The sequence below is a fragment of the Anopheles merus genome, chromosome 2R (genome assembly GCF_017562075.2).
Source record: "Anopheles merus strain MAF chromosome 2R, AmerM5.1, whole genome shotgun sequence".
Taxonomy (NCBI): Eukaryota; Metazoa; Arthropoda; class Insecta; order Diptera; family Culicidae; genus Anopheles; species Anopheles merus.
In genome coordinates, this window is record NC_054082.1 from 53,885,781 (window position 1) to 53,906,347 (window position 20,567).

A 20,567-nucleotide genomic window follows, 5' to 3' on the forward strand; every position below is an offset into this window, starting at 1 on the left:
TGAAAAACATTCAATATTGTGTTTTCTTGATCTTACCTTTGTGTATCAATAATGATTTGGACACAAGACGGACAATTTCGAATGAACGCAATATTTTCATAATTTCTTTTCAATTCCTTGATGCCGGCCGGGCTGGCGATAACATGTTCGGTCGCTTCTCGTTTTATTAGTCACGCAATTATGTTTTCACTATTTGACAAGCAATGTAACTTGCAGGCGACGGTTGTATTGAGTCAGATTGGCTTTCTCTCTGCTGCTGTTCGTCAATATCGGGCGCTTGAATGATCAATCTAGCGTACGAACCGTCGGCCGAATGACCATCAACGAAGCCAGGATTTATACAAACGCATCCATTTATTTCCTGCGAACGGAAGAAAATGGTGATAATACATCCAAACCACACCTTTATTATTACACATATTAGAGAAAAAAAACAACATTCACTTACCCTAACGTATCGGTTAAGGGCGCTTGGGCAAATCATAATATTTGGTACACGGCTTAACCGACCGAACTCGTTCAGCATATCCACGTCAAGCGGAACGTCCTCTGGTGGCGGGTTGAGGGGATAAAACGACGCTTGATGAAAGAGGTGACCGTAGGCTCGCTTAATCTTGTCACCGCCGAGAGGGGGAGCACTGCCGATCGTTACATTGGCGACCGTACATTCGCTTTCAATGAGATGCTTGATCACATCTACCGTTGTAATTCCGATTTCTACACCCTCGAGGTTGAACACGCACGGATCGGGCAGGAAATGCAGGTTCTTGTAGAAGCTTGCCACTTTGTACGGTGGTGTAGGGTACACGAAGGAGCTCACCAAATCGTCATGGTGGGACACTACGAACACTTCGGTATGAACACCGATTGAGCTCATGATTGTGCTTATGATCTTCTCGAAGTATTCGTCGAACGTTTCAGCCACTTCCGCGTACAGTTTGCAGTTAGCGTCGGCGAATGGCCCGGTAAGGATCAGCACATCAGGTGGGTTGTTACTGCAGTACACCAACAAACTGGAAAGCTTTTCGTATAGCAAATCGTCTCGATCCGTGAAGGGGGCACTGGCAATCACACACGTTAAGGTCTTGTCGAGACTGCTCGGCACACGCGGTAGCGCGAGCGTTCGTTCGCAGTGGATTTGCTTCACGGAAAACAACGTTCCACGTGGGTTGATGCCCTCCAGTAGCACAGTTTGGCCCGGGAAAAGTGACCACCAAGAAGGAACCTGCACCTTGCTCAAATCAAGCCTGGTGTAACGAAGCGTGTGCTCGTCAAAATCTACGATGGATAGTTTGCTAGTAGTTGGGTTCCGGTTGGAGGCGACCTGCTTGTCCGATGTTGTGCCGCTGCTGCTGTTCGTAGTCGTTGATGACGACTCCACGACGATCCTGCCTAGAACGCGGATGAGCTCCGAGCTAGGGTAGTCTACATGATGCACCTTGATACCTTCAAACCAGCTGGATAATCTATCCTCTTCTCGTTCGATGTCAACGTCAGTCTCCTCACTAGCGGGTTCCTCTTTGACAGGTAGCAGCGTGTCCAAAGCGGAAGCGGAATTCGATTTAACGTCAGGTTCATCGTTATTCTTAGTAGACTGTTCGTGACTCTTCGGCTTTACTGCTTCCAGCGCCACCCGTTTGCAGATAGCATTGCCGCATTCATAGATCCGATCGCCAAGAATCATCACTCGATCGTAGCTAGAATCATACATGTATTTGCAGCCATCGTTAGCAAACTGTGCCGACTTTATTGTGAAGCCAACTCCCTTGCCGCGGCCAGCGCCCGTTCGCCTATTTCGATCGCCCAGCGATACATCGTCATCTATCGTGATAGGTTCCTTTCCTTCATCGGTAGTTGTAGGTAGCCAGTTAAATTGCTTCAGCAACTTAGCACTGCCATACGTGTACACGATCTGTCCAGCTTTACTGTGTGCATCTGGATCATTCTTCTTAGACGACGCAGACCTAAGGAAACAGAGTTACATTTCATGAGATTAATCGAAAGCAATAATGATGCCCCCAAACCCCCCCCCCCCCCCCCCTCATGAATATTGTTTTGGAACACTTACAATGGAGAGTAGGTAACGGTTGTAAATGGACTTCCACCACTGCCTCCTCCTCGAACGCCGTTCGGAGTGTTCACATTGTGTTGCAAGCGAGAGACCGTCTTTTTAGCCTAAAATCAGAAAAGAAAACGTAAAATTTACATGAGAAACCGCGGAGTTAAAGTATGTATTATCGTTAATTTACACACTTAATGTCATATAATAATATAATAAGAGTACTCGAACTTGAGACATTCTGGACGAGATATATTTGAATAGCATTTTCCGTTAGAAAACGCTTCCGTATATGATATTATTAAATGGTTGAATGGTTCATTGCTAGCACTTATTTTTTGCAACACACCGGTTCCAACACACATTTATGGTCGATCTCAGTATTATAGACGAGCATGTAATCTAGTCACGAAACTTTAACTGAAAACGTGTACTAGAAAACATGCTCGCCTACAAAGCGGAGAATAATGCATTGCTGGGCCCTAGAAAACGGTTTCCTCCGTACGTAGTTCTCAGCATTTGGCCCATATATTTTAAAACCCACGATCATGATTCAACCCTATCGTGTACTTTTACCTCTTGGACTACAAACGAATAGAGCATCACTGTGCGCAGGCATGGTCACGTTTTCGCCTCTTGCTTAAGAAAGACAACCACACGTTTCTCTCTGTGCTGAAGAATGTTACATATATTGCAATGATCAATTGGAGCAGGAAACAAGTGACGAGCTATGCTACTTTTTACTATTATTATTATTATTTAGAAAAGCTCTTTGCTAACAACTCCAATATTTGGTAAGTATTAGCTAATTTATAATTTAAGCAAAGGTAAAAATACTCATTTGTTCTCTTGAATGTCGGCTGAATGGTTCCAAACAACATTAATGAGTGTGGATCTAGTCACAATTGAATATTCATGTGAAATCACTAGATTCACACCCATTTACACTGATAGGAAGTTTTATTCTGAACAAAATTGTTAGTGACATAGAGCGTGTGCCAGTGCTCATAAGAGCGCCTAAGTCGTGCTAAATGCTTGCAACAAACCTGCCGCGACTAAATATTTTAAGGATATATACGATATTCTAATAAAGAAAAAATATTTCCCGATGCGAAAATTGGAAAATAGCTAGCCATACAATATTTAAATTTCAAACGTGCCTGAAACACGTGACGTTTCTATACTCCACTAAATTAGGACACGTGCTGCTGGTGAAGATCGTGGGCACCCTTTAAAAAGTAAACGATTTCTCCCTACCCATGTTTCCACATTCCTCCCGCATTGGTCAACCGTGGGAACGTCACCTACAATAATCGAATCTACATCACTATTTTTATTATGCTGGCGGTCAGATGGAAAAATGGGAAAATAAATTCAGACTAAGCTCTTACGGATAGTGTGTAAAACGGTAAAAATACATTTTGGCATTTTGATCAACAACAAAACTTATCAATTGTATACAAAAAAAAGCGAGTGTAATTCTTACAAATTTACAAAATTGTTTACTAATCTTAACAAGTCACCATTTGAAGATGTTTTAATCATTTGTTATGTATCTCTCATTTCCTCTCTCACGCGAGAAAGAAGGTTGACGACCTTACAATAATATGAGCATTGGAGCGATGCGACGCTGAAGCTGAGAGAGAATGAGCGCAGCAAAAATCGAACAATTTTGCTTTGGCAGCACAAACATTCGCATCTTTCGTACTTTTAAAGAAACGGAGAGTGGAAGACAAACAAACAGTGTTGCTTTGGCGAGAGACTTTTCATCGTCATTCTTCCTAATATCACGATGCAGATGGTAAAGAATGAGTGATCAGTACAAATGTTAGGTGTTATACATCTCTGTAAAGCAGGGAAAAATATGAGTTCGTAATCATTCTGAAAATGAATAGTTCAATAATATAGGTGCTTAGCTTAGCTTAGCAATGAAGGTGTTAAAAATACTTTATTCGAATGAATTAATCTTTTGAAAATACTTTCATCATGATAATATTTTAGGTTTCAAATACCCTTTCAGAAAACAAATTTTAAATTACTTTTTGAATTGTACTTAGTAAAAGAAGAAAATTTCCGACGATTTACTCATATGATGCAACTAGAAGGAAGAAATTAGATTCTTCAACGGAATGTTGCTGGCCAGCGAGAAAATTGCGAAAATATATTTCAGTTCCTTAGCCACAGAGAACCGGCAGTTTAACTGTTGAAATACTACTATAGCAACGGAGAAGCACAAAAGTGTTGATCAAGCAATCGCTTACCAACTACACACATATACACACAAAACCGTGGTGGTTTTCATCTCAGTATCGAAGAAAGAGCCGTTTTTGCGCTTGCTATCTATCGCACTCTGTAAAATGTTGTCTCCTTTTGTCTTGGAGTGTTGTGTACCTATTCCGATTCTTTAGCATCAACCACTGTTACCTTCATTTCATTTCATTCCATCATGATCATCATGATCATCATCATCATCATCTCCTCCACACGAGAAGTATCTCTCTCCTTCTACACGCCGCCAACGGCTTTTTAGCCGTCTTCACCTTCTTTCATACACCCCTGATTTCACCATCTTTCCACAATAACACCACCGCGCAAACTGCGTGTCTTTTTCCAATCCCACTTGGAGGCTCTTACACTCTTTTTACGATGGCCACTTTTAACCCGTCGACCACAGGTTCTCGTCCCGTTCCTTTCTACAAGGGTGAGCTAGGTTTATTTATTATTACCTTCTTTCTTGCGTATCGTCGATTCTGTTACGCTCTTCTTCGTTCCGTCTCGTTTCTCTCTACCATTCGAGGCGAGAGGGGAAGGCGTTTTATACTCCATTACTGCGCATACTGTTCTTTTAAATTCAAATATAGCCTTTTTTAACGACGCCAGGTAAACGCCGTTTCGACATCCTTTGCGAGGATACGTGGTTCGAAATCCACAGACCACAACACAAACACTATGAAACTTTAAGCCTGCTTTTACTGTAGCATTTTGTTGGCTGTATTGGTGGGAGCTTGATGATAGTCTATGGTTTTTTTTCTTCTTCAACAAAAAGAGCCTTCCAAAATTTCAGGTGGATATTTCGATCGCATCCATCTGTCCTTTCCTTTCTTAAATGTTCTGTTCGTCGTCGATCGCCACACAATAAGCTTTCTCTCCTCATTGATTGCAACTTCAGAAACATATAATAAACAAAAATCAAGGAGGGTAGACGTAAACCAAAAACCAGAGTGTGGTGTGTATGATAGACAATGCAAAGCGCGGTAATTAAAAAAAATACATTGCACTGGATTTACTTACGATCCCGAGATAGAATGACTTCCCAGCTTGCAACAGCAAAACAGAGAAAAATACAATCATATGGTGGAGAATAGGTATGCCGGGAAGTAACAGAGGGGGGTAAAATGGCGGCGAATCCGATCATCGAAAGACCAAGATGGCCGCCACAATGATGCGTAAGAAAAATCTACCCCCCCCCCCCCTCCTCTCCCCTGCATGATGATTCTGTCCAGTATTCACTCTTCCCTGTGGTAGCTTCGTGACGACGACGACGACGACGATGATGATGACAGTTGTTCGTGCTTTTTTCTTTTTTTTTTTACATCAACCCTATTATTACAGATTTGTTGTTGCCCACTGGTTACGGATCCTGGGTGCCATTGAATAGCAGCAGCAGCAGCAGCAGTCAGTGCGAAGCGAATTGATTGTCCGCTATTTCCTGTGCTCCCTTATTTCTTACAACATGCTTACTTCGATCTTTCACAGGTATTCGATGAACGCTAGAACTAGGGAACTCGAACCACAAGTGAAGAAGTGTATAGCGCGCCATGTTTTTTTTCTTCTTTTTTGTGCTTGATGTACAGGGAAACCAGATGAAGAACCATCTAAAGTTGACATAAGCAACAAAATCTACAACTCTTGTAATGTGCACAAGCGAAATTGTCGATGAGGTGTCCTTTGTAAGTAAAGAATTCTATGAAATTATCAATACACCCGTTTAGGAACGATTACTGCTAGCCAACCACACATTGTATGGCAATTTCTTCGCATAACACACTCTAAAACGCCACATTATTATCGCTTAGTTGCCATCATGGTGGGATCCAACATTCCCATTCCTGTTGTTGCCCAGTGGTCGTCCTCTTTTTAACATACCGTGATAGTAATACCATAAAATACGCCGGGGAAATTAAATGTATGGCATCAGAGACACTAAAAGTGTTCATCTTTCAATGACCGAATGATTGCTGAATTCTCTCTATTAACAAATAGTCAGATACAACATGAACTACACATTTCCCACTCACGTTTCAACTGGATGCTCGCCTAAGAATAAAAAAAACTGTCCAGAGTGTACGCAGAAGAGCGAACGTATTAATGTTCTTACAAAACTTGTTACTCCATTACAACAGCATCAAGCGCATGGACATACACTCAACTGTCGCTCGAGAAAAGCCATGTCCAAAAAGTGATGAGAAGAGTGGCGTTATCAAGGGCAACAATCTCTCTCCACCACCACCACCACCACCACATCATCATCATCATCATCATCATCATCCATGAGTTCAATTCTCCATCGGTTGAAAAGTATGGAGACGGGAGAGTGGTGATTGTAGCGAACGGACGCAACGAGCACGCGCGCGTGTCGCACATGTGCGAATGTGTGCGTAAAAACGATCAGTGGGGTCATCTACCGGCGCGCGCGTACTTGAAATACATCTTCATTCCCTTTGTCCATAGATACAGAGAATGAAACAGAGATAAACATTTGAAGGCGATCTGTGCTCTCACAGAGATATTTCTTTATCTTTTGAGGTAGAACACCAAAACCATGCAGAAATTGTGTATTCTATGCCGCACGCATTCGTATACCACAAATCTTTCTTTTTCTAAGCGCTAATATGTTTGTATTTGTGTTTGCTTATTTTACCGTACTTTTATTTTACGCTCATCTGAGTGTTGCCCTGCTACTAACGCGTAAAGTTTGTATACGTCAAGGAGATGATGGCGAACCGACCGAGATGTTCAAAATTACACATTGTTCTACGGTGAAAATCCATCGAGTGTTTCTCGATCCACGCTTCGCATCAAGCAGTTTGTACTCACCGAAGTTCAAAGTCTTCCAGAGATCAAGACGATGGCCACAAAAAAACAAGATGAAAAAGAACGACGCACACATCGAAACGGTCGACTTGCGGTACACACCACGGTACATCAATTCCAGAGAGTTTCGACAGCTCGGGGCGCCATCATGCTTTTTTACAAGAATATTCCCCCTTCCGAGCGACAGCTACTGGGAACGTCGCGCTTATCTCGATCCCTTCTTGTAGGAATTAACTAAGAGGAATAAGTTCTCTTGATCAAGTAGTCGCGATCCGTCGATATTGCGTTACGCTTGTTGTGTATTACTTCACGTTCACAACTTTAGGCGCTTGGAATACTTTATTCCTCGTTCTTGCAATCAATCACAAGCCCCTGTGTCCAACATCCAGACATAACTCTCACTCAAAGATTCAGGACACAAAAATACTGCACTCTTCAACAAGTAAACAATGAAGGACGGGGGGTGAATACGCATATCGACCGCATTGCTTTGCACAGCGCATGGCATGAATAGTCATTCGCCAGTATCGGCAAGATTTTAACAAAAGAATCTTCTTTTCTTGATAATATAGGCGCAAGTGAAACTCGCAAACGAAAATAACATTCCTGCTTTTCCCGTGTGCACAACGTTGAGTTGAATAAGCCATCGCCATCTTGCGAACGAATTATCGCACCACCAATACAAGATATTGAAGATCGAACAAAAGCGTTATTCTAGCAATGGGAACATGACAATAAGGGATTTTGTGTTGAATGCGATCCTGCGCTGCCGTTCTTGCAGTTACCGCTCATTTTCAACGGAATTGCTGTCGTGCTCAGAAGCAAATGACTTTAATTGTGTGTATCTCGTACGTATGTTTGATTTGTAAACGTGTGCTTGTGTTTGTGCAAACCAATCTCAGCAAGCCGCGCACTGGTTTAGCAGGGCTACTACACCGAGTGTTGATGAACATGTGATGAAGAGGGGAGTATAGCTGTGTGTGGTGTGGTAGCGTGGCAGGGGAATGCCGACGCTCGCTGCCGCCAATTTGCTGCTTTTACACTTCTTCCTCCTTTACCCACACACTGCTCTATATGGCCTGTCGTTCCCTTTCATACATTCAATTTTCTACTGCTACCCGTAACACATACCGCGCGCACATGGAACTATCAGAGGAGCCGCCATTTTTAAGACTTTGTACTTTTCCCAACCGACGACATCGTACTTCTGCTATGTTCGCTTGCTTTTCGCTTAATTTGTGTAGTAGCTAGTATGCTGAATTGCGCATCATTACTGTTCACAAAACAATACAACAATTCGGGCGCCGTAACCACCGCAAGCACACACTTCCTTGGAACTAACCGTTTCAACAGCCTCGCCGCCGCTTCGCTCCTTCATTCGTCTTCTTCTCCATCATGCACTATCTGTTGTTTTCACTGCACGATCACTTTTGCCATTTTCCGCTAAGAAGGTCTTCGCAAACAATTACCGGTTTGGAAAAACAAATGTCACTAGACCATCACAGCTAGACCGCCAAAACTGATCCACCGGCATGTTAGCGACTTCGAACAACAGCGGGCCCATTCCGCTACGGAACTACACTTTCACGAGCGACGCTGCGGCACAACCAACAAGCTAACTTGCCACAATCCAAATACAGAAGACGCTAAACCACAAGCCAACCGTTTCACTCCAGCTCCAACACCATCTTTCACCAACACCATCAAACATTGCTCTGCGCGTCGTCTGCTAGTACGATCTCTTTCCTGCGCGAAAGTAAGGCATGAATTTGCAAAAAATGAACTTATTCCTGTTTCATTCCGTCATGGCGCTTCACACGAAAAATAATGTATAGCCATTTCGCTCGCTCACTCTATTCCACTTCTCCAGCCATGAACAAAGTAGAAATTGTGTGTGTGCCATCAGGCAGTTACGCTCACTTATGTATGTGTGCGTGATAGCTTTTAAAATCAAGCGTAAGCGATTTTGTGGCGGTATGTGAACGTGCTTTAGCGCAGCTCACAACAGGGTGACTCGAAAGAGTTCTACAGTAATTTTTTCTCAGAATACCTGAACCAACTCACACACCCGTCGCCTTTTTCTTCAAATCATTATACAACCAAAGAAATGCCCTGCAGGTGTGGACAACTTTTTCTCTCTTCTAGACTACTAGCAGTCGCAAGATTTGTATCGATCTTTTGAACATTTATTTGTGCAATGAATGTTTTTTTTGAAGAAGTATAAAGTTGTTAAAATCAACTTAATAACTTTTTTACTATGAAAAAAACTACCCGACACTGTTGCTACGACTAACAGTTTCAAAAGATCTTTAAAAAAAGTTCCTTCACAGTTCAAACCATACATAATCGCTTGCGTAGCTCTGCTTGAACGGTTGTAGCTTGAGTATAGCTCTTCTACAACCTTCTGCTCATTTAGCTTTAGTTCCAGGAATGAAAGGTAACATAATACAACCAAACAAACATACACAACAACACACACACACACACACACACACACACACATACGTAACTAGATGAATACGGTCAGTGAAAGTGCCATTTTCCGCAATACGGCGATCACACCCCTTGCGCATGATTACGGAGGCATAACGATATTACACACAGCATGTAAGCAATACGCCACCAAACCATGCGTTCAAACGGGAGGATAAGTGCTGATTACTGTCCCAAACAATATAATACGAAAAAAGTACCATCTGAATGTTACACATTTCTATAACTCTACAAAAACTAGGATATCATAAGATATGGTAATTTTAGAAATCATATTGTTAAATCTATTAGGTAGACAATTACATACAAACAAGCTTTAAAACAAATGATAACTGATGCTAAAGAAAAAATCAAGTGTTTAGTTGCTGTTGTTGGGGGTCGGTCCCGTGTTATACTCGTCAATTCGAAAGACTCAATAACATGCCCGTCATGGGTTCAAGCCTTGAATGGACCATCCCCCCGTAGCAAGGAATGATTTGACTATCCGGCTGCGTGGTAATGAATTAAGTCTCGAAAGCCTGTATGGGCCGGCATGTCCGTGTGTAGGACGTTACGCCAAATAGAAGAAGAAGAAGCCTAAACCAGTGTCTTCCAACCTTTTAGGATCGCGGTCCACCACTTGGCTATGAAAATACATTTGCTGCGCAGCCCTCATTCATTGAGGGCATACATTTTGAAGACTTAGTTCAATGTTTTTGATCAACAATATGTTTAAATCTTATTCTAAACATACCTGTTGAAATATTAATCTTGATTGTGGGAAACAAACAAAATATGTATAGTACAAAGCTTTTCTTTTAATAAATTATTTCACGGACCACGTCTGTTAACGCCACCGACCACAAGCGGTCCGCGAACCACAGGTTAGCCTCCAAAGAAAACCAATCATTCGTATGAATAACGCTTTTTGATTGTAGCTATAGATAAAAAACGATTACCTTAACAGTATTTTAACTGCTTCCGTACAGCTTCATTACAAACATTGAATGTGCTTAGTATTTTATTGATAAGGTTTTTAAATTTCACAAACACAATTTTATTTTGTGTTGGATGTGCAAAACCTGCCGTCAGTGAAAGAATTCCATTGCTCCATTGCTGTTAGGGTGAAGAACCCCAAGCCACAGCAAGGCTAGTAGTAGTAATAGTTGAAGCTACTGTGCTCCTGGTTGAAATCCTTTGTAAAAGAGATAATACTCGAGAAGAGGGTGATGCTTACTCCGGATATTACTCTGATGAGTGAGTGCTGGGAGGATGGGGTAAAAGGGTAGGTAGTATCGACGCCCAAATGAAAATGGAGAAAAAGAGACTTGATTAGCTTCCGAAATAAAGTCGAGTCATGCAACTAAATCGAGAGTTTCTTAGGCGCAACATCCGCCTTTCGGTGGTAGGCCTGTACAGAATTTCCACTAGTTTCTCTTCCTCCTTTCCTGGGCCACATGCTATACCGCTCTTTTGCCGCACTGTTGCTACAATACGAACCGCGGATGTCGATGAAAAAAAAAGAGAGAGAGGGAGAGAGGGAGAGAGGGAGAGAGAGAGAGAGAGAGAGAGAGAGAGAGAGAGAGAGAGAGAAAGATCCTGTCGATCAAAAACAGCGAACTAGCACTTTAGCTAAGCTACACCAAGCGCTTCGCGTGGCAAAGGGGAGATACGCAAGCCAAGCCAGACTCGTTTGCGCACGATAGATTCTTAATATTCTTCTACATTTTTTGTTGCTGCGCACAGTTAACCTATCGTAGAAACTCCGACGATTCCCACTTTCTGTACAGAACGATTGGATGGATATTTAACCATTTCACTACTGTCTTTACAACGTGCATTCGCGGTTGAGTGTGTGTGCTTATTTTGCCGAGGTGCGGTGCTCAGTTGTTCTTCTCATTTCGCGGACAAGCGTCTCGTGACTGGAAAAGGAGGATGAAAAACACATCCGCTGGCGAAGAATGGCCAGATAACTGCTATGCCGGGAGGGATGAATATGGGTCGCAAGGTAAAGAAAAAACGCAAAGAAAGGCAGAAATGGAAAAAGAACAGTGAAGGAAGCATGGAAAACCTGAAACGGCAATGGAGAATTGGCCGCATAAAGGGTTAAGCTCTAATAAAACGATGCTGGACGACCACGTGTGTTCATCAAAACGTGTGTAAGATCTAAACTATAAAAAATCAGAAGGCGATGGCAATCCGTAAGTAGCAAAATAACTCGCTCAATTTTTGATTCTGTATCAAAAACAACTTACAAGACAGATATGTTGCTTGTATAACGATTTGCTAAACTATTCATTGTTGCGTTACAATAAAATATTCTAATTTAAACTTTAAAAATAAATATAAATAAATTAATCAATAGACATTGTTGCGTAAAATTTGAAATTAAGTACTCATCTTTAGGAAGCAATGGATTATTTAGTCATATAAAATATAACAATCTAAGCATTTCTTCTGTCATGTTCTAACTAGCCTTAACAAAAAAATACCTAATTCCTAGAAATCCTCACCAAACAAATTAAAGAATTATAAAATATATCTTTCCTAAACCAATTTCTTGAGATACTATGCCTAAGAACTTTTTTTTTACAAAAAATATGGGAATTTTGGGAACTAATAAATCGTGGAAAACCCTGTAAAATACAGTTCGTGTGGTTCAATGTATTAGGTCTTTTATGCATTAATAATACTTCAAACTCTAACTTCAGCCCCATATGCTGTCTCTAATTTCCATGCATTGGTGAATCGAAACGTTCATTTGATAAAAGAACGAAATTCAAGATCAATCAGATACCAATACACGCGTCACACCACCAATGTCACTTTTTGTGTCATCTGATCCCACTCGCACCTCCCTTCCCCTTGCCAATTGATCGCTTACAGAAGGCTAGTTTAGCGGATTCTTATGCCAAGAACCACTTCCCACTACATGTTCCGTTGCTGGAAGATGAACCTCGATCGTAGAGCGATGCGCGCGTGTTGTACCAAGTGCAAGTAATGTTATGTTTGGGTAATTTTTTAAATCCTTCTATTCTGTTTGATTTGTGGTCTTCGAAACCTGGATGTCGAAACCTTGGAAGCTAACCACGAAACGCTTTAAATGTTTACTATTCCAAAGCGGGTAAATATCAGCGGCCATTATAGCGTGATCACTGTGTGTTGCTCATTTTTCCATTAAACTACTCCATGTAACAGAAACAGACAGGTGTGTATGTATGTTGGAAAACTTCTTGAAAACACGTAAAAGAGAAAATCACTCGAATGCCGATTCGCTTCGAACAAATGTAGCAGAGAAGGGAGGAAAATGTGGTAGGCAAATTACTTCAACAAATAATTACGCTGCATGCATTGAACGAAAGAGCAGAATGGAACAGAAATTACCTCTATTTTCAGTGGTAACAACGAATGAGGACCAAAAGATTTCAGCCGCGGTAAAGACAACGTTACAAAATATGAGCGGCTCACCGAGCGGTGGAGGAACAGATGTAGAACGCAACGCCCAAAAGACAGACAAGGCATAAGTGAAATGAAGAAAAACAACAGCACACAGAAGGAAAAAACACCTAAGAGATAAATGAACAGAAAGTAACAAACCAAAACAAGTCTCTGTTTGGTCGCCCTGAAAGCGAAGGAAACAGACCACGACCCGGTGTTTGATGCTGACGACCTCGACGACGTTGACCCCTTTGCAGTTGTTGCTGCTTCCCCCTTTTCGGAGGAGGAAGGAAACGGTGTTGCTCGCGATCTTCTTTGACCACCAATACAACGAACGTATCCTTTAATTCCCCTGCCACGAAATGGTGGCAGGCGCACACATTAACTGCTGGGGAACTTTCCAAACGGTCTACGCAAATTGAAATACAAGACGATGAAACAGAATAAAACAGCACGACGGCTTTAGGCTACTCATGAAACATGAAAATTCAGAGCAGGAGAAAAAAATATGAAAAGCATAAATAATTTAAAAAAACAGCGCACCTCGATAATACCGTTCTAAAAGAGACAACATAACTTTTGTGATTCCAGAGTACCCCATTTAGGGACAAAAATAAAATCATCTGAACAGTGTTTTAATGTTTTGTGTTACTTAGTGTTTTCAACTCCAGCAACATTTATCAAAATAATTTGACAATATAATTAGCTTATTTTGGCTATGTTCAGATTAACTATTGTTACACTGTAATCACTCGTTAGTCCCAGAGTGTGTTGCTTTAATAACAGCCCAGATATCGTAAGAGATCGTGAGACAGTGATCATACTAGCATAGCGGTGTATGCGTGCGTCTCAAATACTGTACACGCTCCATCCGCACCGTTCACCTTATAGCTTCTCGAAACAGCACCAGAACTTACTAAACCCAAAGCCCTTATACATAAAGGAAGAAGAAAGGCAACACCGTTTTTAGCATCAACGCCGCTGTGCAGAACGTAGTGTGGCAGAAACATTTTGCATGTTTTTTTGTTGTGTGTAGCTTAATCTCTACACAAACCGACATACAAACACGAAGGGACGCAGCCAGCCCGACCAAAAGCTTATTTTGTATTGGAAAAAGGTTGTGGCGATTGTACAAAAAAACAACAAAAAAAATCCCTCGCACACACACACACATAGACATTGCGTCCCTTGATACTCGAAGGGTCTGGGATGGTCATGAACGGGGATTCGATGATGGTGTGTGCGGGGTCACCTCTTCTTGTTGCGTTGCTGTAATATACAACAGGTTCTATAATGAGTGAAGAGGAAAGATGGAGAAAGATAGACTAGAGAGAGGTTTTTACTTCTTCCCGGAGGTGCTATCGTCTATAAGAGGGCTGCTGCTGACTGCTAAGATATTCGCAGTCTGAACGAGGACAAGACAAGGGATCCAATCTAATGGAACAGGAAAGGTGGCTGCCAGAGGCGGGTAAGCACACCAAGGTAGGTGTGCACCGAACCATGCCTAGCGGGGTCTGTTGTACACTGGTGGTAGTGACGGTTTGCCGCGAGAAGAATGAACGAACTCAAGACACGCGCTTGCCTGCCAGAGAGGTTTGGCGTGAGAACGGACGGAAGAAATGATGCCAAAATGTTCGGGCCGGTCTACTGACCAATGGCAAGGTGGTAGAGCGGCATAGAGTAAGCTCATGTGTCGGGCCAGGTCTGAGTGACAGAGGGATAGGAAATGAAATTGCCAATAATCAGTACTCCTGGGCTACGATTAGGTATGCGCGTTGCTTCATTGGACTTTAGCGAAACCCCTTTTTGCAACACGAAAACATGGCAAAACTTGTACAACATGAGAAGCCATTTTGCCTGGATGTATGTACAATTCTTTTTACAGACATTTTTACGGTACACACTTGGTAAAATTTGTTGGCTTTATAAAGAAAAAAAAAATGAAATGATTTATCCATTAAAGAGCTCGATTGGGCAATGAACGACGAACCCTTAAAAAGGGTGTGAGGTAGAAAATTATTTTCTGAAATTTTCTTCTGGATTTTCTGGAAATATTAAACATAATTTCGAACAAGTTTTCCAATATTGTATGCATGCGCTGCTAATTTGATCTAAAAAAAATGGATAAATGCTAACGGAGAAGAAAATAGGCAAGAGAACATTATTCTGCTGCGTGATGGTTACGAATGTAATTGTTTCTTTGGAAAGCAGCCATGTATGGATGAAAAAAAAAAAACAATCGGATGGCAGCATGGCGGGGAAAACCTCCATACTTTATACATGGTGGAAAAGGGTGTCTTAACGTAAAAGAGAAAGACACAACCCTTCAGCGAGCTACCAACAGTTGTCTCCATAGAATGCGCGAATGGGAACGAGATACTTTCCGGTATGCGCGCCAAGGGTCATCTAACTTTCCGGTCAAATAATTTGCATAGATTTTCATTCCAGTCCAATTCCTCCGATGGTTCAGGGCGAATCTTTTACAGTGTAGTTTTTCTTCCCTCCTGCATTACTTCGCTGGCTAACAGAGGATGTGGTAGAAAATTGCCTGCGACCCTCACATCTGCCACCGCTGCCTTTAAGTGTATAGTGCACGACGGGACTAAGATGCAGGAGAGCATGCATGTGTGTTTTGGCCCTTCATTCCATGTCGGACCATCACCGGCCAACAGAAAATCGTCTTTTATAAGTCACGCTACAGCTATGAAGCTGCGGTTGGTTTGGGATTCAAAACGAACCTTGCGCTTTTCGAACAGTACGTTAGGCATGGGTCTTCCTAGTTCCGAGCAACCATTTCTGTGTGGGATCGATTTATTTCATGTGTATTTTCAACCACACCATGACCTATTGCTAGTCACGGGTATGCAGACAAGTGTAAACCGGTTGTAGGAAAATACGAGTCATAGCTTAACTGATCGAGGGAGGAGGCAAGTGAACGTTTTTTTGTTTTAATTCTGCACGCTTATGGGAATTCTTTATAGCGGGTATATTATGACCAAGCTTTCGTCGATGCACATGCAAGCCTTCGCATCGGTAGAATAGGTACAGGAGAATATAAAAGCAAATAGGATCGCTATTTTAAACGGAACACAATTGCAACGCATTTTTACCACCATAGCAGACGCTTTAACGATCGAAAAATGGTAATCATGTAAATTCAACAATAAGAAATAATTAATGTGGGATAGCAAACTAAAAATAGATTAACAGTAAATATAAACAGCAATGGATACAATTTCAGCAAGGATATTGGCGGACTGTAGAGTGTCATATATATCTTATCGCACGCACTTATTCGAAAATTGTTGATCTAAACAACATCTCAACAACATAATAATCATCTTATAAGGATAGAACTAAATGCAAGCAATTGTTGCAATGAATGCAACGGTATTGTTGTTAAATATGGCATAAAACACAGAACATTATCAAAATCAACTCACCTTCGGAGTAATACAACCGTACATTTCCAACACATCTTGCTCGACTGAATCCACATTGCGATAGGTTGTTATTTTGGACACTTTGGAGTCCATACGTGGAGACGTTCCGATGCTCCCGCTGGTGGCAGCAATGCTCGACACTTTCGTTAGCTTCCGTGCTTTGCTCGTGTATTCGTGGGCTTCCATCTCGTTTAGATAGGCTACCGTTGGTTCGGCACCACTCAATTTCGACACACTGTAAGCCATCCATTGTTCCACGAACTCTACTGGATCGGTGATATCGTTGTTGATACAAATTTCAATACCTGTAATAAGAATACGATCAGTACAAAATGATAGGCAAGTTAATGAAAAATGTATGAAATTCTACTAGCACCATTTGGCCGGCAGACAGTCGTTTGTGCAGTTTGATGCGAGATGTTCTGAATACTTACACTTATTTATAACTTCATCAGATGGTTCTATGCCTAGCTCGTCAAACTGTTCACGAATCGACTCAATTGAAACCATTTTTCTACGTTTTTTGGTGATTTTCAAGCACCGAAATACAGCTACATACCGAACGCAACGAAAACAAACCACAAAAGCGCGCGAATGCCGTTTGAAACGTCCGTTTGTTTGACATCTGGAGTCAAGCTAGCAAATGTCGGCCACCCAACTTACAAAATTCACAAACTGATTTCTATGCTCCGATTAGACTGGTGGCATTGCACTATCGCGATTTTTCCACGTGTTGTCAACATCATTTTTAACGGAATTTGACATGCGATTTTCCTGTCACATTGTTTCTAAACGATCCAAAAAATATTCCACGACAATTTTTTGTGACACTTTTTTGGATGGAACCTGTCAAACCGTCTATGTTTAGTATGAAAGTACCTAAATTTGGCTATATTTAATCAAAAAGCAAAACGGGTGTAAAAGAGGTGTCGTCATGTAGAATATCAAAACCAGGATAGACGGCAGTTGTCAAATGTGACGAGTGTTGCTGGTATATAGGTATAATAAACGAATTGTTTACATTTAATAAAAAAAATTGTTTAGCACTAAAAACATGTATTTTATAACTACACTTCATAAATCGGCTTTTTCCACGTTATATTGCGGCTGCTGCATATAAACAAATATCGACGGCTGTTGTCAAACTGAATCTCAAAATGACAACATGCCAAACGCTAGGAAGACACCTCCTCTATATTCCACCTTGTTCGGATCATAATCCCACCTATAATTTGACAACCTTGAGTGTGTGTATCCGTTTGGGCAAAATTCGCTGATTGGGTGTTCGTACTGGCCCGAAGCTGTCAAAATAAAAATATCAAACTCATCATTTTGTGTGGCTGATTCAGGTAAAATTGTATACCGGTGTAGAAAGCTGAGTTTTTTGGTTTAGGTTTCTGTTTCTGTTTGCTACAAATTAGTGCACCTTTCGAAGCTACACAGTAAACGTGAATTAAACTAGTTTGACAAAGTTACGCATAAACGCTTAGTCGCATAGAAAAATGTCCGATAAAGCGCAGTTCGTTCTGCCTAACACGCAACCGATCGTAGATCTGGAATGTGCCACGGCATTTAACAATTTAACCGAGAAGGAAAAGCAGTATGCCCATTTCTTTAGCAAGGTAGGTTGAATATTTTACTTCTGATCAGCTAATGCCCCATTATATGAGCAACTTTACTTGGTGAAATGCCACTTTTACTTAAAAGATTTCTTCTTGTCTTTTTCCCAGGCATCTTGGACTGGCGGGTTGGTAGCACTGGTGCAATCTAGCCCGGAATCGCCGCTTATTTTCTCTCTACTTCATCGAATCTTTCTGGCCGAGCCGGTGGAAGATTTGAAGAAATCTGCACTCGCTGCTGGTGTGTCGGAAGATGAGTTTACGGTATGTGCAAATCAAGCATCGGGCCATTGGCTAGCCATTTATCTTATCTCATTGTTGTAAATAAAACTGTTGACGTTTTTGGTTTGCATTTGCTAGGCATTTCTCGTGTACACTTGTGGATTTCTTGCGAATGCTGGCAATTACAAGGGTATGGGCGACAGCAAGATTGTCCCGAACCTGGACGAGGATAAGTTTGAGGCGATCGTGAAATGCTCTGCCGCTTACAAAGCGCATGCCAGCGTAATTGATTCGTTATGGGAGTCCACGAAGGTGCCAATTTTTCTACTCACGGATCGCATGAAGACGCTAGGTCTTTGCGATACCGGTGTAACGACGTACTTCTCGAGCAACGTTACGCATGACGATACGGAGCTGATAAGCGAATGGATGAAAGAGCACAAGTTTGAAGCGTACATTTGCCGTACGTTCAAAACCACCGAGAATGGGAAAACGGTATACGACATCAAGCTTGCGTCCAGCGAAGAAGGTGACAAGAAGGGGCTGACGCGCGAACCGGAAGAGTATAAGGGATGCATTTTCAAGATAACGCGGGGCGATTACAAGGAGCTAATGCAAATGGTGGCCGACTCGCTGGAGGAAGCGAAAAAATACAGTGCCAATGAAAATCAGCTGCAAATGATTGAGGCATACGTAGAAAGCTTCCGCGAAGGTAGCTTGGATGCGCACAAGACTGGCTCACGATATTGGATCAAGGACAAAGGGCCGGTAATCGAGACGTACATTGGGTTCATTGAAACGTACCGCGATCCGGTTGGACAGCGGGGAGAGTTCGAGGGATTCGTTGCCATGGTGAACAAGGAAATGTCGGCAAAATTCGGCACGTTGGTTTCAAATGCTGAAAACTTCATTAAGCTGTTACCGTGGGGAGAAGAGTATGAGAAAGATTCCTACCTGAAGCCGGATTTTACGTCCCTGGACATTTTAACGTTTGCGGGATCAGGTGTGCCTTGCGGTATTAACATTCCCAACTGTAAGCATTCGTTTTTAGTGCGTGTAAAATTTAACTCAAATCTGGGAGAATGGGTAATTTACATCTGGATTTCCAATTTGTTTATTTCGCAGATGATGAAATTCGCCAGGACGAAGGGTTTAAGAACGTGTCGCTTGGAAATGTGCTTGCCAACACAAACAAGACCGACTCGATTCCGTTCCTTTCGGAGGAGGACCAGGCGTTGATGAAGAAGTATAAGGCGGCCGCTTTCGAGGTGCAAGTGGGTTTGCACGAATTGCTTGGCCATGGCAGTGGAAAGCTGCTGCGCGTTGATGAGGCGGGCGAGTACAACTTTGACACGGCCAAGCTGAAGAATCCGCTCACCGGAGAACCTGTCAGCTGTTGGTACGAACCGGGTGAAACGTACGACTCCAAGTTCAAGTCGCTCGGCTCTTCGTACGAGGAGTGTCGGGCCGAAGCGGTTGGGCTATATCTGAGCCTGAATCGTGACGTCCTGAAGATATTCGGGCACACGGACGAAGAGGAAGTGGCAAACATCATCTACGTCAACTGGCTATTGCTTGTCTGGGGTGGCGTAGGCGTAGCGATGGAGCTGTACAATCCGGCCCAGAAAGCGTGGCTGCAGGCCCACTACCAGGCGCGGTTCGTTATTATGAAGGTGCTGCTGGAGGCGGGAGAGGGGCTGGTTAATGTTCAAGAGACTGAGGAGGGTAAAAATTTGCTGCTCAAGTTCGATCGCAGCAAGATTGAAACGGTTGGAAAGGAAGCGATCAGGAAGTTCTTGTTGAAGCTGCAGTTTTACAAATCGACAGGCAACGTCACGGCGGCAACCGAGATGTACAATCACTACTCGGAGGTATCGGAAGGCGGAGAGTACCCGTGGGCTAAATGGCGCGATATTGTGTTACTGCACAAAAAGCCGAGAATGATCTTTCTGCAGTCGAACACGGGGATTGATGCTGACACCGGCAAGGTGGTGCTGAAGTCGTACGATGCCAACTTTGCTGGCTACATTCAGTCGTGGGTTGAGCGCTTCCCCGATACGAAAATCGACGACATTCTGGAACGCATCCATGCATCGGATAAGCAATATTTTGAAGGATTGTATTAAACGTCTGCGTCCAAATGCGATATGCAAATAAGATTCAAGCTGAATAAAAGAGGATTTTGAAGAAGTATTTAGTTTCCGTTTGCTGTGCGTTTAT

The 20,567-nt window shown here is 42.3% G+C and overlaps 2 protein-coding genes across 3 annotated transcripts; one reads left to right on the forward strand and one right to left on the reverse strand.

Moving 5' to 3' along the window:
• Positions 1-113: 113 nt before the first annotated feature.
• LOC121590559 (DNA polymerase alpha subunit B) lies at positions 114-17,114 on the reverse strand. Of its 2 annotated transcripts, XM_041910335.1 has the most exons (5): positions 16,941-17,114; positions 16,507-16,811; positions 2,069-2,175; positions 449-1,964; positions 114-361 (listed from the first exon to the last, which is right to left on the reverse strand). In XM_041910335.1, the coding sequence occupies exons 1-5, from the start codon at positions 17,014-17,016 to the stop codon at positions 179-181; spliced, it is 2,187 nt and encodes a 728-aa protein (XP_041766269.1). In that variant the 5' UTR covers positions 17,017-17,114; the 3' UTR covers positions 114-178. The 2 variants fall into 2 exon arrangements, with proteins under 2 accessions (XP_041766269.1, XP_041766270.1); XM_041910336.1 differs by lacking the exons at positions 16,507-16,811; positions 16,941-17,114 and adding an exon at positions 8,496-8,809.
• A 620-nt stretch (positions 17,115-17,734) lies between these two features.
• On the forward strand, positions 17,735-20,540 carry LOC121589565 (dipeptidyl peptidase 3). Its single transcript, XM_041908574.1, has 4 exons — positions 17,735-18,128; positions 18,237-18,389; positions 18,486-19,380; positions 19,473-20,540. The coding sequence occupies exons 1-4, from the start codon at positions 18,009-18,011 to the stop codon at positions 20,471-20,473; spliced, it is 2,169 nt and encodes a 722-aa protein (XP_041764508.1). The 5' UTR covers positions 17,735-18,008; the 3' UTR covers positions 20,474-20,540.
• Positions 20,541-20,567: the final 27 nt, after the last annotated feature.